We start from the raw sequence: 17,037 nt of genomic DNA, 5'->3' as shown, positions 1-17,037 counted from the left end.
CTTCTCCCACTTGAACAGTATTATCCTCAACTGTTGAATTAAGGACCTGAATGAATACGTATATAATTACGTACTTCAACATATTTGTACTGTGTCTCCTCTGTGAACAAGGTAAAATGATGCTTTAGTGAGGCGGTAATTCATTTCAGGGTGTGATACATGTAAATAGTTCAGGATATATTTTATGACACATTTATTAAAGAAGTGCCATGTTTTTTGATACATGAAGCTATGACCTTAAAACTGGACAGTTCACTCTTCAGTCAACCATTCATTCACACTATTCATACTCACAGCCGGTGACCTTTGTTTTAACTGTGACTGTGTCATGTGATAATCTGTCACACAACATACACACATCCTGATTAAAATACACACTGATCTTGACTCATGATGTTTAAAATAACTAATGACTTATTGCACAGAACTTTTCCCACACACCTTTGATGACTTGCACTGTCTAAAAGTTTTTATATTATCTTTCCTCATTAATAACCTAAACGTTTTAGAAAAACAAAAATGCAGTGAGGTAGATAGGTGTTTTTTTCCTCCTGTTTATTTCTTGTCATCTTGTCAATGTCTGATGTTTTATTTAAAGCTGGTTAAAGTATTTGTACAGTTTGTGGTTATTACTGGAGCTAGAAGTGACCATATTTGGGCAAGAGGGTGGAGCTGTGGAGGAGCGACAAGTGGATCTGACTCACGGACTGTAGCAACATCTCCTGTCACTCAAAGTGTCCCGACTTTAAATATGTCATTCTTAAGCTTTAATAAAATGTAAACAGGTGAGTTATATAAAAATTCATCCCCCATATAGTTGTCTTGAATGTTGAAATAAGCTATAGAGACCAGAATCATTTTTTGTACCAGGCTGTAAACATGTTTATTTCTGCTATAAAGTTGGGCATTTTAACATGTGGGTCTATGGTGATGGAAACTGTTTTGGAGCCTGCCTCAAGTGACTGCAATTTTTGTCACTTCCGCATTGGCTTTTTTGCAGCCCAAAGTTTCATTGTTAGTTACATTGTTCCTGTTGGAGGAAGAAACACAGCATCACCAGTGAAATTTCAACATTAAGTCACATAGTAGGATGTAATGCAGTAATTAAAGTAGTAAACTTCCACATAATCCACAAGGCTTTGAGTAAAAATGTTTAAATACATGTAGCATCTACATTAAATTAAGTTGTAATGGCAACACATTAGCCTCAGACAGACTGGGAAGTACTGGAACACATTGTTGGTTTTGGTTTGTCCTGTTGACAATAACAGAAATACTGAGTATTTCTTTATGTAGCCTAGAGGGACAATGCACAATAATCAACATTTCTAAAGACATGCCAGTGTTAGCGAGCTAGCTTATCTTTGGACATTTGATGATGTTTTGGAACCAATGAGGTGAAAGTTAAAACTGAAATTTATAAACAGAAGACAACAACACAGGGCACAGAGCATGCAGAGCAACAAGACACAGCAGAACATTAGCACAATAATTACAGCTAAAGTATCCATTATTCAGTTCATGTAGCGATGTAGGCAACATGAAGCAACAAAGAGCCTGACGAGCTTTTTTTCTTAAAGGTCCATTGTGTAAAATTTAGGGGGAATTAGTGGCATCTTGTGGTGAGGACTGCAAATAGCAACCAGCTGAAACTTCTCCCATGTGCCAAGCGTAAAGTCCCGGTCAGACTTTCTTCCGTGTTCATTGTTGAGGAGGTTTTTACCAGGAGCAGAATTCTCTGCAAAGGTCTCTTCCTCTTCAAAACAAACGGAACACTGAATAAAGCAGTTTCATGTTACAAATCTCCTACGCTGTTCAGCTTGTCAGAGATTGGTCACCGGCCCAGCACCTGCTAATGTGTGCTCACCCTTTTTCTCTGATAACTTAAGATTCAGACATTCTAAAGGTCTTTACAGGGGGCTGAATTATGTGCAGAGGTGCTCTCCTCTCCAAAACAAACAGACCCAGTGATTTAAACCGATAAAACATTGAATAAAGCAGTTTCAAGTTTAAAAAAAAAATCTGGTGAATGGCCCTTTCTAGAGCCAGTGTTTGGTTTGTCCATTCTGGGTTATTGTAGAAACATGGTGGCACAGCATGGCAATCTCCACAGACAAGGACCACCTCCCTATGTAGATATTAATGGCATATTTTCAGGAAACAAAAACAAAACAATTCATATTTTCAAGTGATTATACACTAAAGAAAACATACTTGTTATTCTGTTTCTGCAAAGATATCCCCTAAATCCTACACACTAGACACATACAAAATCATTACTTGGAAAGCCTAAAGGCTGTCAGTGCGTGTTTTTCATTCTTCTAAATATGGTAAATATGATAAGTGTAATGTAATAATATATCCTGATTTAAACCTAATACCAACATTTTCTGAGGCATTAAGAAGTATAAAGCCCCACTAGGTGGGGCTTTCTATTTAGAAATGAAAGATGCCCCGCTCTGTTGAGGTTTTGCTTCCTTCCTGCTTAAGAAGACATGTTTGACACCACTTCTTGAAGAAACAAATGACATGGTAATTTGTTTCCTTTAATATTGTACAAGGTACATTTTATCAGTACAGATGTACTGATAAAATGGGATTCACAATGGGATTGTAGAATATCGGGAAAATGGTAAATACCATATCATAATCCTACCTTATGAAGTAAGACAAATAAACTTTGGCTCCTATTGTGTTCCCTACCTGTATGTTTATGATATTTTATCCCTTTCTTTTGTTATGCACCTCATACTGTTTGTAGTAACAGTAGTACAGGACTGGTTGTTTCTGTAGAGTATTTGTCATACTACATGCGAATAATAGTAGTCATGGTGTTGCATAGTTGTAAGGTATGAATGACTTCTCTGTTTCTTAAAGAAATGCCCACACACACATACACACACACACTGCATGTCAACATTTTTTGACGCACGTCAGCAGAAATGTTGTAAGAAACTGTTGAGTGAACTCGGAGTCTCTTCAGTGTCACAGAATGGCAGCGCCGGCCCTTTTTTCACTCTGACACTCAGTTGTTTCCTGTACAGCAGTCAGTCGCTCTGTGCCATCAACAACATGGCCATATGCCGAAAAGACAGCTTCCTTTGGGGGAAAGGTACGATATTGTTATTCCTTTTAATCATTACTTCATATTATTATAAAAAGCTGCTGCTCAAAGACAAATGTCAAGGTTGTTGTGAGATGATTTAAAATAGACTATTAGTCAAATCATTTTTGTGGTTAAGTCTACAGTCCTCACTTAAAATGCTGCTCATCTACATGTTGTTGGTTATAAACTTTTCTGTGATGTTTTGTATGCTTTGCTTGCACATATTTGACAGTTCTGTTATCAACTTTTGTCTCATTTGAAACCTGTGATACACAAAACTTGCAATGGGTTGAAACATCCTGGACAAACCCACCTAAAAATTAAGATGAATTTTACTTTAATAACCACAGTGCACTCAAAATCAACTCAATTCATTAAAAAGAGGAACAGAAGGAGCTATTTTCAGATTTCCTGTCATTCATTGACCACTTTTCTAACTAGTGGATAAAGTTGATGCATGCTGGTCTGTAAGAGCGAGTGTGGGCGTGAGGGAGGTTGTCAAGACAGTCCACAGTGCTGCTGACTGCTTCATCAAGTATATGCCACCATCCTGAACTGTGCTTGTCTCAGTGCTGATGATTGTTGCCCCACAGCTCCACCAAAACTCCCCCCAGGAGAGAAGAGACAGGGTGGCACCATTAAGATTCACAAGTTTGAGCTGCTGGATGACATTCAGGTATTGTGGTGAATATATCCCTCCAAGGTCTCACATTAAATTCCCTCATTATTCTTCTCTGAGCACCCACTCGTGGCAGCCTCAGCACAGCTCTTCACAGCACACAAAGACATTTCATTCACCAACTTTTAATTGAGATACGAAGGATATGAAGGTTATTTTAAAATTGTGGGGCCCTGAGTCATACCATTGAGTCTACTGGTTTCTGTGATGTAATGACAAACCTTTGTACAAAGTTACCATCACTGCTCTCTTTCTCAACTCCCTCCCTCAGAAGCTGAGGTTGGAGATCAATCACGTCATGCCAGATATCCACAGTCCTGAGCTGAAGGAGCAGAAGTGAGTATGAGGAAAATTTTGGAGCCGCAGCTACACTATGAGTCAGCTTGACCTCTTCCCCTTAGTGACATCAACAGACTCCCACTCCACACGTATTGCTCAGTTTGACAAAGTCATAAAGCAGCTTTATTGTGATTTTTTTATTGAAGTCAGATGTCAAAATATTTTCCATTAGATGCTGCCTCTGCAGTTTACTCTGTATACCTGCTACTCAAACCTTTCAACCTGATGCTTTTGCCTTTTTTCATGAAAACACTTCACATGTTTCCAACATAGCCCTGTCAGATTAATCTAAAAGTACCTCTTCCATGCTGCCATTTAATTCAACAATTTATCCACTTCTTTAAAGGTCCAGTGTGTAACATTTAGGTGGATTTGGTGTCATCTAGTGGTGAGGATTGCAGATTGCAACCAGCTGAAACTTCTCCTGGTTTGAATTCCCACAGTGTTCTTGTTTAGGAGGTTTTTACCTGGGGCCGAATGATCCTTAGAGGTCTCTAACTCCAAAAACAAAACAAAACAAAACAAAACAAAACCAAAAAAAAAATGCAGTTCCACATTAAAAGAAAATCAGTGATATTCATGGTGGGGCTGCTAACTACGTTTGCCGACGCAAAAACGCAAAACCCCGAAAACCTCAAAAACCCAAATGGCCTTATCTAGAGTCACAGTTTGGTTTGTCTGTTCTGGGCTACTGTAGTAGCATTGCCATCTCCGTAGATGGGTACCTGTTCCCTGTGTAGATGTGAACGTCTCATTCTAAGGTAACAAAAACTCAACAATACTTCAAGATTTTTTACACTAAATGAAATGTAGTTATATTCAATGTCTGCAAATGAATACCTCTAAATCCTACACACTGGACCTTCAAGGTAACTATTTCAACACGATTTCAACCATTCACCACTTTTAGCTAATGATTTTAGCTATTTGTCTATTACCTTAAACTACTTCAACTGATTAGCTATCACTTTTAGCTTACTATAGAGAATGTAAAGGTACATGATGCCATGTGAGACAGGGGCATAATCTTGTGAGGTAGCTTACATTATCTTTGTTACCAAAGTGTATGCACCATGGATGTATAAAGAAACATGGATACAGCATTGGCAGTGGGACGTCGTTCATTCTTAAGAAAGTTGCTCAGTGATGCACAAAGCCAAAACAGACCTATTTCTGCAATATAAATTTCCTGGATGATCAGCACTGCTTCCACATCATTGGGCCCATAGAGCAGGCGTACTAAAGACTTAAGCTGGCTGAGCTGGCTCCTTCTGCTTTAGCACTCTGCTATCCTGAATGGAAATAAAATTATTTAATCTTGCCGCTCTTCTAGATTTTTCTGAATGTTATCGGACTGAATAGATGAAAACCTGATAGCGGAATGAGTTATTTCACGGGGGTTGTGATACAAAAATAATCCATTTTCTGTGTAGGCCACCATTATAAAAGAGATGTCTATAAAACTGTTAGCAGGACACCTTGAGCTGCAAACAAGGTCAATTGTGATTCTTTCTATTCTGAATTTTTGATCTAATTTAGGTTTTATATTTGCAAAACTGTTCTTGAGCCGAGAAAAGCTATTCAAAAATCTGTGACGTCATCCCAATGTCAAGTCTATGTGAGCCAAGCGGGACTTTGTGGGCAGGGTGGGCGCCATCTTGGCATCTGGTATCTAGGTATTATTCAAAAACGTATAATAATACCTAGATACCTGATGCCAAGATGACGCCTATTCATTCCAATGGAGGTGCTCACCTGGCGCATACACCAAGAAATGTTTCTAGCTTCTGTGTTAACTTCCGCAGTATGAGGCCCAATGACTATGTGCAGTAATGTTTGTCCGACTAGCCCCATCCACAAGTTCCCACTCGGCTCATTGGCTTTACATTGTGATGATGTCACAGATTTTTAAAATGCTTTTCTGGGCATGAGGAGAGTTTTACAAATATAAAACCATCTTGAATCAAAAATTCATGATAGAAAGAGTCATAATTGACCTTGTTTGCAGTTCGAGGTGTCCTGTCAACAGTTTTACAGACAAGTGGGCACTGGGAGAAATTGGGCTGCAAGGCTGAGCAACTGCCTTAGGGGCCTGGTATTAGTATAAATCAGTGAGCAGGTGCAAGTAACAGAGTGGGCACCTCACAAGATTGTGCCCCCAAGTTGTTTATCCATTACTTTTAGCAAACTGTTTCCATTGTTTATCCATTACTTTTAGCCACCTAATTCAACTGTTTATCTGTTAGCTATTGTTTATTCATTGGGCTGCTTTGAATTCACTTTTCCAACAATGTATTCATTACTTTTAGCTCACTGTGGGTGGTCATCACTGTTGTCTAGATTAATGGATGATAGAGGGTGGCTGTGCTGACATACTGCAGCAGCTCTGAGCGTAACCAAACACAGTTACAGAGCACAGTGACAGAAAGTGGAGAGAAAGTTTTGTGACATCTTGAGAACGTGTGCATGTTGCTGTCCAACTACGTATTTGGACTTCCTGTTAGCTTTTGTCGCTGCTCTCAGATGGTGATAATTATATGTCCGTGGTATGACACTGCATTCCCAGCATGATAACCACAGTTTCTCAGTACTGCTGCCCTCACGCCAATACCCAACACTAGTTAAAACACACCCTCATGAGAGAAAATGCTCTCAAGAGTTTATTTTAATAATTCACTGACTGATAGAAAATGTCTTGATGTCCATTTAATATTTTTGATGGATGTTTTTCTTTGTTTTGTAGAATTAATCATTGTGATTCAATAATTTGGATGAGTAAAATAATTAATCTGATGATGTTATTTTGAGCCACAGTAACTTGTGAGGGTTTTGACTTTTATTATTGCATGTCATGCACATATATATACCCAGCCTGCATTAAGTTAATGCTGTATTATCCAGATCCAGAATTCAGTGTAAACATTTACAAATATATTACACAATGTCCAAATATATGCAAAGAATACTAATTATACATAGAACAAAGCAAAATACAGTTTGTAGCTTAAATAAAGACTCAGCATAGCAATAGATGATTTTTTTTTGTTCTCCTCATCTTTCTCTCTTTCTTTTTGATCTGAACACTGAAGCAAGCTAATTTTGATTATTTGTTAATTTGTCATTTAATTTGTTATTTGAAAATATTGAGTGACTATCTGAAAAGTCTGTATGTTAATTCGAAATTGGTGTGTTTTGCTGCAGTAAAAATATTATGAGGAACAGAAGATTCTTACGTGGGAAAAAGAAATTCAACATGGACCCTAAAGGGGTGAGTTTGTATATCATATTTTTAGTGGTTAAAGATCCAGCTGATTTCTCTGAAAGTATTAGATGCTGTGGGAGTGTTAAGGTTCTGACAGGACATTTAGCTGAAGTCAGTGTGATCTGCCACATACAGTGTGCAGCTTCATCAGACCAACACACAACAATTTATTTTGGTCACCTGTATACCTGAACACACAGCACTTTCACAGAGATATCTTTAAGTGTGTAACATCATCTTTGATGCTGACTCCCTACATGCTGTTTGATTCAAGACTTTAAGTGGGAACACAATGTTACTCTGAGTCACAGTAAAGGTGCTGCAGATGAAATCACACTTTCACTCACTTCAGCTCCTCTGGATCTGAAGGTCAACAGCCAGATGACACCAAATATAACATCACACTGAGCGATGCGGATTTGTGTGATGTGTGTGATGTGCAGAACTGCAAACTGCTCAGATGCAGAGGAGGACTGACTAGCAAGAAAAACCACATCCCGTTCCCTGAAGTGGCGCAGAAGCGCCACTCTACCACAGCGACCTCCGTCTCTTTCTTTGCCTGTTCTCTGTGTCCTCGGTTAAAAACGGAGTCCCTCGGCCTGTGACCGCTCTGCGCTCATGCCTGAGGACATGTACAAGTGGGAGGATGACAAGTTTTAAGACTTCTTGGGGTTAAAGGTGTTGAGTGCAATTGATGTGAAGAACTAAGCAGAAGCACACACTCAGCTTTGAGTCTTAACACCCTTTGAGATCTAGAGATTAACATCGTTCAATATTCATTCTACCTTTCTCATCTTCTTTACCTGGTGATTAGTCACAACAGCAACTCAAAAAGAGAGGAAGAAAACTTTCTTGCTTAACAACCTGCAGAGTTAGCAGCACTGATAAGAATTTAGACACAACCTCTGACCAACATTTCATATGAAAGCTTGTATGACGTGCTACTTGCTTCCTGTCCTGTGAGTTCAAACACACAAACATGAAACATATAAAAACTCTGATTAAATGACTGAACATTTAAATTTCAAACAAAACGTAATGTGCCAAATTGTATCCTGAACAACCGACCCAAAACCACACAAGTTTCTGTGTGTGAACATGGACATTACCGAATTGCATGCTCCTGGTTCCCAATACTTTTCATAAAAATCTGACTCCCATCCCTCCTTCCTTCAGGGTGTCAATTACCTGGTTGAACATGACCTGTTGGAATGGCGAGCAGAGTCGGTGGCCGAGTTTCTTTACAAAGAGGAAGGACTGAACAAGACCGCCATTGGCAACTTCTTGGGAGAAAGGTACAATACACACACAAGTTTACATGTGGATGTGATCTCAGAGGAAAGTCAAGGCTTAAATATTCTTTTGTGCCACCACTTCTTGTTGAAAAAACCAGCTACTTCATCACAAAGCAGAAGTAGTCACTGGTACAAACGATCACTAAACAGACAGCAGCAGAGGTGAAAGATATAGTCTGATCCTTTCAGCAAAATGAAAAGTGCAACAATGTAAAAAACACTCCACTACAGGTAGGTCCTGCGTTTGAACTCCTATAAATGACAGCAAAGAAGCACAATGTGCTTAAATTATCAAAAGAAGAAGTATTTATTCTGCAGTAAAATATGACTGATGCATTACTGTATCATATCTGACGTTATTAGGTAATTAATACTGAAGCATCACTGTTGTAGCAGCATTTTTATTGTTGTAGCTGCTCGAGGTGAAGCTATTTTTAACTGCTTAATATACAGTTAATTTAGTCGAGTGGTTCCCAACCTTGGGGTCAGGCCCCCCCAAAGGGTCACCAGATAAATCTGAGGGGTCATGAGCTTGGTCATGAACAGTGGATCTGGGCTAGTATGTGTAGTGAGTGCTGGTAAGGAGATGGGAGGGAAGCCCAGGAACAGGCGAGTGGATGGGTGGGCCAGTCAGGGAAAGAAAGGAATGTCTGAGGACGTCATGGTGGAAGGACCTGAGGAAGAAATACTCAAGTAAAGTACAAGTGCCTCAAAATTGTAATGAAGTACAGTACTTGAATATGTGTACTTTCTTAGGACAACAGAGAATTAGGTATTGCAATTACAGGCAGTCCAGGTTGTAGTTACATCTCCAGGTGTGTGTTCAAGTTCACTGAACTTCATGTCATCCAGCTGATATTCCTCAATCCAGATTTGAGTCACATTTTTCTCATGTTTTCTCTGACAGCGAACTATTTCCATCACAGAACACAGACAGTGATGGAAGATGCAGAATCCAGTTTATAGCCAAGTAGTAGGCTTGAGCCGAATACTTGAATGACATGAGTCTTCAGTGTAGATAATGCACTTTTTAGGAGTATCATCCGAGCAAGATATGTCAATATTCTACCCATGATAAAGGACTCATTTGGGTAGCTGTGTTCAATCTCTTACTCTTGTGATCAAAAATAATCTTAAATCAAATTCTGAGACTGTTCTGTAAATAGTTTTCTGCTAAATAATAAGAGCAGCAACTTCTGATAAACCCACATCAGTCTGAGGTTTAAAATAACACCCTCCGGTTAGGCCAGCCCATTTCTGATTAAACTCCGCCCACTTCAAGTACAGACACAGACACAGAGTTGCTTGAACAGATACAATTATGTACTTGCCCATTCCTACCAAGACGGTTTGCCTTGTTGCTGCATGACAATAAGCATACCAGAAAATTAAAATAAAAGCAAGTATGGGAAAAGTTAAGGAACATAAATAAAGACAAAAAAATGTACAATAAAAATATGAAAAATTACTGTGAAAAATATGTAAAAAAAAAAAAAAAAAGATCCATATCTGTTGTCATGCACCTCTTATCTTTGCCTTCACTTTCTCCATTTCACTGTTTTCAACTGTCTGAGCACTTCTGAACACTTCTGTTCTGAGAGAGATATATATTGACCTTTAATATTGTATTGTAACTCTCAGTTTCATGTTGGTGATTGTTATTATTGTCTTGACTTTCATACAGGGAGGAAATGCATCTGCAGACACTGAAAGCGTTTGTGGGCTTGCATGAATTCTCAGATCTGAATCTGGTGCAGGCACTGAGGTTTGTGTCACAAGATAACTCTGAAACTCAGCACGAAATGTTGCAGCAGTTTTTACCTTTCGTCTTGCTTTTCTGATAATGTAGAAATCCTCCTCCTTCTCACCAGCATGTGTTTGACATTGTGTGTGTGTGTGTTTTGACACCTCTGCCATCTTGCAGGCAGTTTCTGTGGAGCTTTCGTCTCCCTGGAGAAGCTCAGAAGATTGACAGGATGATGGAGGCGTTTGCAACTCGCTACTGCAACTGTAACCCAGGGGTCTTCCAGTCCACAGGTATGAGCAACAAAGAGGCTGTGTCTCGCCTGATTCACTCTCTCAGACAGTCCAATTAAAAAGTTTCATTACTGTTTCATTAATTTCATAAAAACCCCTATAAGACAAGTTATCTGCTGTTAAGATGAAACTGTTTTTCTTTTAACGAAACATGAGAGAGGCCACAGTAATATGCCATCTCTCCCTCACTGATCAGAGTAAATAGATTGTTCACTATGAGTGTTTTTGTTCTGGCAGCATTCACAGAAACCTATTATTTTTAATGGGTGCAGTTTATACAGCTGAAGCAGTGATAACGAGGCACAGCTGAAAACTGAAAACTGTGGTTTTCTACAATCTCCGTGTGTGTGTGTCTTTGTGTTGTGTGGAACAGACACATGCTACATCCTGTCTTTTGCCATCATCATGCTCAACACAAGTCTCCACAACCCCAACGTGAAAGACAAACCCAGTCTGCAGCGATTTGTATCCATGAACAGAGGGATCAACAATGGGGAGGACCTGCCCACCGAGCTGCTCACGGTCTGCTACTAATAGGCTACCAAAACCAAAGTCTTAATAATGTCCTATTGATAACATCCTGATAAACCCATGTTTGCTCTTAAACTCAAGTTCTGTACCTGTGTCAGAGGAGTTTACACACTTAGGCTAATACAAAGAACTACCTGTACTCAGAGGCTGTAGAGGCGCAGTGGTGCTTTAAGCTAAATGCTAACATTAGCATGCTAACATACTCACAGTGACAGCTACCATGCTGATATTTAGCAGGTAGGCTATAATGTTTACCATGTTCGCCATCCTAGTTTGGCATGTTAGCATGCTAACATTTGCTTATCAGCACTACACACAAAGTCCAGCTAATGCTAATGGGAATGTTATTAGCTCTGCAGGTCATCAACCAAAATACTGAACAGAATACAACTTTGATCTGAAGACTAGAGTGCTAGAGTGAAACATTGAGGCAATATTGTTGAGACTTTTAACTCAAAGCACAAATGTCAACTTCATGGTGGTCCTACAGGAAAAACTACCAGAGTTGGACACCAGAGTCAGTCATTCTCTGGGGAACATGAATGTTTGTACTAAGTCACAAGGCAATCTATCGCATAGTGTTTGAGATATTTTGGTTTGGACCAAAGTAGTGAACCAACAGATGGACATCTGAAATCCACTAGCAACCCCCAAATGTTCAAAATCTAATTAAAAATGGAGCTTTGTGAAAACAATGCATTGTCATTATTAATTAAAAAGAGAATTTAATTAAAGTTAAGATAAAATTTGGTTAGATTTTATTTTAACTGTGTTACAAGTGTAAAAAAAATAGAAAAAAAGTCATGATTAACTTCTTAATTTAAAAAAAGACAGCAAATTTCATGCTAAAAAACTTTAACTCAAAATTTCGTTTCTTTTATTTTCAGTTTTAGGGGATTTGTATTCTTTCATCATCTCTTATTTTCTGAATGAAATCTAAATCCAGTTTAGGAAAAATCAAACTTTTTAAATTTAAACATTTGGTGCTGAAACTGACCTTCTCTTCCAGAAACTGTACGCAAGCATCCGCAGCGAGCCATTCAAAATCCCAGAGGATGATGGGAATGACCTCACGTTGACGTTCTTTAATCCAGACAGGGAAGGCTGGCTACTTAAAATGGGTGAGATGATGTTCGTACCACACAGGAAATACACTGAGCTGCCAAGACAAGCTCTTTCAGGAGGGCTCACAGAGGAGACAACAATCAAACCTTTTCTCCTAAATGTTTGTTTTCATTGTTGAAGGTGGACGAGTCAAAACCTGGAAGAGGAGATGGTTCATTCTGACAGACAGCTGCTTGTACTACTTTGAATATACCACAGTAAGTACCCGTCTTGCTGCTGCTACAAAACCTTTACGTCAACAAAATATGTAAATGTCAAACATCCTATTAGTGGTCGAAAGGTTAAATCTGTCTCTGATATCTGTCTCTCCCTGCAGGATAAAGACCCAATCGGGATTATTCCTCTGGAGAACCTGTGTGTCAGGAAACTACAAGACACAAGCAAACCAGTAAGTATCTTTGTACTTTTATTAACACAGTGTATTATAGAGTGTTGAGCTTCCTCACACACACACACAATCTGCTGCCACACAGCTTAATGAATCATACAGCAGCTGCTAAATGAATTTCTAACATAAGTGCTCCAACAGTGAGTCACGAGGCTATCAGAAGACTAATAAAATAAACAAAGCACAAGCACATAGTAACAGTGCCACATGTGTCTGTCTTTGTGTTTGAACAGTATTGTCTGGAGTTATATAACCCCAAAGGACAAAAGATCAAGGCCTGCAAGACGGAGAACAAAGGCAGAGTGGTGCAGGGTAAACACCAGTCCTATAAGCTCAGCGCAGCCAGTGCAGAAGAACGGGACGACTGGATAGACGCAATCAGGTGAGAGCGGCTGATACTGATGAGAACACGTTGGGAGCCATGTGTCTTCACTGAGTCATGTTTGTCAAGGCTGACGATGTAACACATGATCACAAAGAGTTCAAACAAGCCACAAAGAGGATCAGGATAAAAATCATCTGACCTCCAGACCATCACATTTGTCATCTTAAAACTGCAGCTTAGTTTTACAGATGGGTTTATGTCCCAAACTATTTTTTGGCTCTGAGCCTCAGCTGGTTGCCCGGCAACAGCTCAGAGCCCAGAAATAGAAGATGGCAGATTGTCATTTTTCACACTTTGAGTTTTGTACATGTTAAATAAACGTTATGTAATGTGTTGATGGACGGATTTGTTTACATTTGGGCAGCTAGGCTAGTTTTCCCCCCTGTTTCCAGTCTTTATGCTAAGCTAAGCTAACTGCCTGCTGACTGGAGCCTCATAGTGAACAAACAGATATGAGAGTGGTATCAGTCTTCTTATCTGACTCTCTGCCATTAATTGAATGAGGATATCTCCCAAATCTATTGCTTTAGTTTATGCACATTCAAGTAGGTTTTCCATGGATCCATTTCTAAGGCTCCTAAATTAAAATGAATATAACTGTGTTGGTAAACTGGTGAGGGATTGTGTTCTTGCAGCTCTAGCTACTGCAGCAGTGAAGTGACTGCAGGACAGGGGAACTGCTCACTGAGGTGACACAGGCAAAACTACTACTACCACTACTTTGATGATTTCAGTTTCAAACTAAATCTTAATCTTCTCTTTCAGGGCGAGCATCACCAAAGACCCTTTTTATGACCTGGTGTCTCTACGAAAGAGGAAAATCATCAGCAACGCTTCCTCCTAGGACTGAAATACGAGACAATGGAGGAAGCAACATTGGATCCTGGACGACGTGGGGTTTTTTTTGGATTTGTCATCCTGTGATTTTATGACAGAGCCTGTTCAGGAAGAGTAAAACCAAAACTGAACTGCATTTTCACAGTAATGTACAAATTAGGGAACCAAAACTGTAAAATGAGAAAACTAGTATTGGTATTTTGGGCTTGCAGTGTGTTACTTCTGCAAACTGCACGCAGTACTGCAGCAGCTTCAGGGGGCTGACTATCCTACTGACAAACATCTGCTGCAGAGTCGAGGCCCAGATGGGTGGCATGGCATTCCCTCCAGGAATCTGATCTTCTGGTGCCTCCCCACCAGGGTCAGAAATGGTAGAAAGTTGGCTTGTCAGTATCAGGGATGGATTACTGAATGGGCCTACTGGATGCAGGTTCCCTTTGACTGAACCTCTGTATCAACTGACAGTGAACATTTCTTTTAGGAAAGGAATGTACATGTACAGCAAACACAAAGAGATGCACCATAGCTAAAAAGGGAGACAAAATGACCACAGACAAAAAATGACTAAAAAGTGACAGAAAAACAACCACAAAGAGACACGAAACAACAAAAAAGTGAAATAAAACAACAGAAAAGGGATGAGAAAACGACCACAAAGCAAGGTAAAATGACTAAAAAGGGATGCAAAATGACCACAAAGAGAGAGGATAACACATAAAAAAGGGGCACAAAAAGGCCCGTTAGTGACATATTACAACCTCAAAGGAGAAAAATTACTAAAAAGGGATGCAAAATGAAAGCAAACACAAAACACTGCTGAAAAGAGATGGAAATACGACCATAAAGCAAGGCAAGACGACTAAACATTGACACAGAACTACAGAAAATGGACAGGAAAATGACCATAAAAGGAGGAAAAATGACTAAAAAGGGACAAAAATTTAACCCAATGGCCACTGACACAACATGACAACAAGGAGACTGGAAAACATATGAAAAGGGATGCAAAATGACGGGAAAACAACCACAAGAGATGCAAAATGACATATTAGTCAAACAAAATAACCAAAAAGAAAATTAATAAAAAGGGATGCAAAATGACCACAAACACAAAAAAATGAACCATGAAAAGAGGCAAAATTATTTGAAAGGGACACAAAATGACCACAAAGACACGCAAAATGATTAAAAAGAGACAGGGAAATGACCACAAAGAGATACGAAACGACTATTAAGGGACGCAAAATAAGCACAAAGTAACATGCAATGTCAAGAAAATAAAAAAAAGGAAAATGATAAAAATGATGTAAAAGTAAAAATTAAAGGATCTGTTGAGGAAAAAAGTAATAGCACTTTGTTAAACCTGCTTTTTTAAATCTTAAAAAAAGCATGTCACTCATTATATCATGCAATTTAAGTCTTTTTTCTCTCAATAAATACCAGCTTTTACAGTAGAGTGCTTCATTACAGGTGAATTGTAAATAAAGTTAAAAAAAAAAATAGGTTGAAACAAAGCTAAAATATCTTCAAGTTTTAAATTAACTTATGAATTGTACAGTATATTTTATTTAGCTTAAACATATTTTTCTTCACAGTGTTTTTTTTTTTAATGTATGTATAATTTAATGACTTTGTACTGATGGAACAATCAAACTACTTTTAAAATAAACTGGTCTATTGTACAGACTGTTTGTGTGGCTGTTTCTCCAGCAGGTGGAGCTACAACATTTCTTCTCTTTTTAATCTGAGCGCTCATGATCACATATTAACTTTCACTGTTACACACTATTTTAATCTTGTTATGACTGTAATGATGATGAGAAGGAAGACGTCAAGCTGCTGAGAAATCCTGTGTTATCAGATTAAGAGGGTATGTGATGCATAAAGGTTTTTCCTGTGCAGTTCGTGAGTGTGTGTGATGCTATGATAGAGTTGTGGTTTCCTGGGAGCATGTAGAAACTGAAAACAAAAATAACTTTGCTTATTTGAGAATACATTTCCTCTCAATGCATCTGTCAAACATAAGAGACTGTGATCATATTGACCTGAAAAGAAAATGTCTTCAGGCTTGTTTTTGAAAGCTTTATTTTCCCCTCTGTTCTGTTAACAGCTGCTTTACCTCCTAACATCACTTCAAAATTAACTTTATTTTTTCTTTTAAATGATTTTTTCTTGAGTAAAACCGTATCTGTAGAAAATTCTTTACTGTTGCCATGAACTTAAATTGCACATTTGATAAAAGTGATGACAGACATGACATGAAATTATTACACCAACACACTGCATAAGCAAATTATTAACTGCTATTTCAGTGTCATTCACAGACAAAAAAACATACAATATTAGCCTGCAGAGTGACATAACATCTGTTTGGTGTCACTAAAATCACAGAGAGGTCGAACTTCCTGTTAGAGGTCTGATGGACTAACTTAGAAAAACTCCAGTAACAGAAAGCCTGATCTTGTTTGGGATTTGGGAGGAGCAGTGCCTTTTAAAAAGTCCTGTCAACACCAATCACAGGTACAAAGCAGATATAAATACACTGTATGAAACATGTAATGCATAATTTTCTGTAATAGACTTCTGGAACATGTTTCAAAGCAATTAAAACAATGTTAAATGTGTATTGTAAGCAGATAAAAGGATCACAGGTTCTCACGGACCCCAAATGGAAGATTAGGATTAAATAATCCCCTTAAAGCTACAGTTACTGCCCACCTGAAGAACCAACTCTCTCATTTAACAGCTAAACAGTACACTAAACATATGTCTCTGAAAACATTTGAACAGAATCTTGATTCACAGTTAATATTTGATCAGCACCGCCAAGTTTGACAGTTTGACCGCAGGTCACAAGTCGTGACTGTCATGTTTGACAACCAGTGTTACAGTAATACATTACTTTTAGCAGTAACAAAGTATATAACACATTACCACCTGAAATAAACTGTTTATTGTTTTTATTTTTCATTTATCCACACTGCTCCACTTTTACCAATGTGCTGCCAGAAAAAAAACATCCCTTGAAGGTTGTTCTTTGTTGTCATGTCATT

General features: G+C 38.6%; 1 protein-coding gene across 2 annotated transcripts; it reads left to right on the top strand.

Moving 5' to 3' along the window:
* Positions 1–2,895: 2,895 nt before the first annotated feature.
* On the top strand, positions 2,896–14,679 carry LOC117267905 (cytohesin-4-like). 2 transcript variants are annotated; one of them, XM_033643976.2, is made up of 13 exons: positions 2,971–3,112; positions 3,700–3,782; positions 4,057–4,121; positions 7,326–7,392; positions 8,563–8,681; positions 10,366–10,446; positions 10,606–10,718; positions 11,092–11,240; positions 12,259–12,370; positions 12,495–12,571; positions 12,691–12,762; positions 12,996–13,144; positions 13,913–14,679. In XM_033643976.2, exons 1-13 carry the CDS (start codon positions 3,073–3,075, stop codon positions 13,989–13,991), a joined length of 1,206 nt encoding a protein of 401 aa, XP_033499867.1. In that variant the 5' UTR covers positions 2,971–3,072; the 3' UTR covers positions 13,992–14,679. The 2 variants fall into 2 exon arrangements, with proteins under 2 accessions (XP_078017478.1, XP_033499867.1); XM_078161352.1 differs by lacking the exon at positions 13,913–14,679 and having other exon boundaries at positions 2,896–3,112; positions 12,996–13,148.
* Positions 14,680–17,037: the final 2,358 nt, after the last annotated feature.

The sequence above is a fragment of the Epinephelus lanceolatus genome, chromosome 18, assembly GCF_041903045.1.
Source record: "Epinephelus lanceolatus isolate andai-2023 chromosome 18, ASM4190304v1, whole genome shotgun sequence".
Lineage (NCBI taxonomy): Eukaryota > Metazoa > Chordata > Actinopteri > Perciformes > Serranidae > Epinephelus > Epinephelus lanceolatus.
This window is presented reverse-complemented; position numbering and strand designations above follow the sequence as displayed.

What these genes read in the sequence shown, in the direction of transcription:
- LOC117267905 (XM_078161352.1), top strand. Translation starts at nt 2,911, where the DNA reads ATGTCAACATTTTTTGACGCACGTCAGCAGAAATGTTGTAAGAAACTG. An exon ending in AGCTGCTGGATGACATTCAG is followed by an intron (nt 3,783 to 4,056) that starts GTATTGTGGTGA and finishes TCCCTCCCTCAG; the next exon opens with AAGCTGAGGTTGGAGATCAA. An exon ending in CCTGAGCTGAAGGAGCAGAA is followed by an intron (nt 4,122 to 7,325) that starts GTGAGTATGAGG and finishes GTTTTGCTGCAG; the next exon opens with TAAAAATATTATGAGGAACA.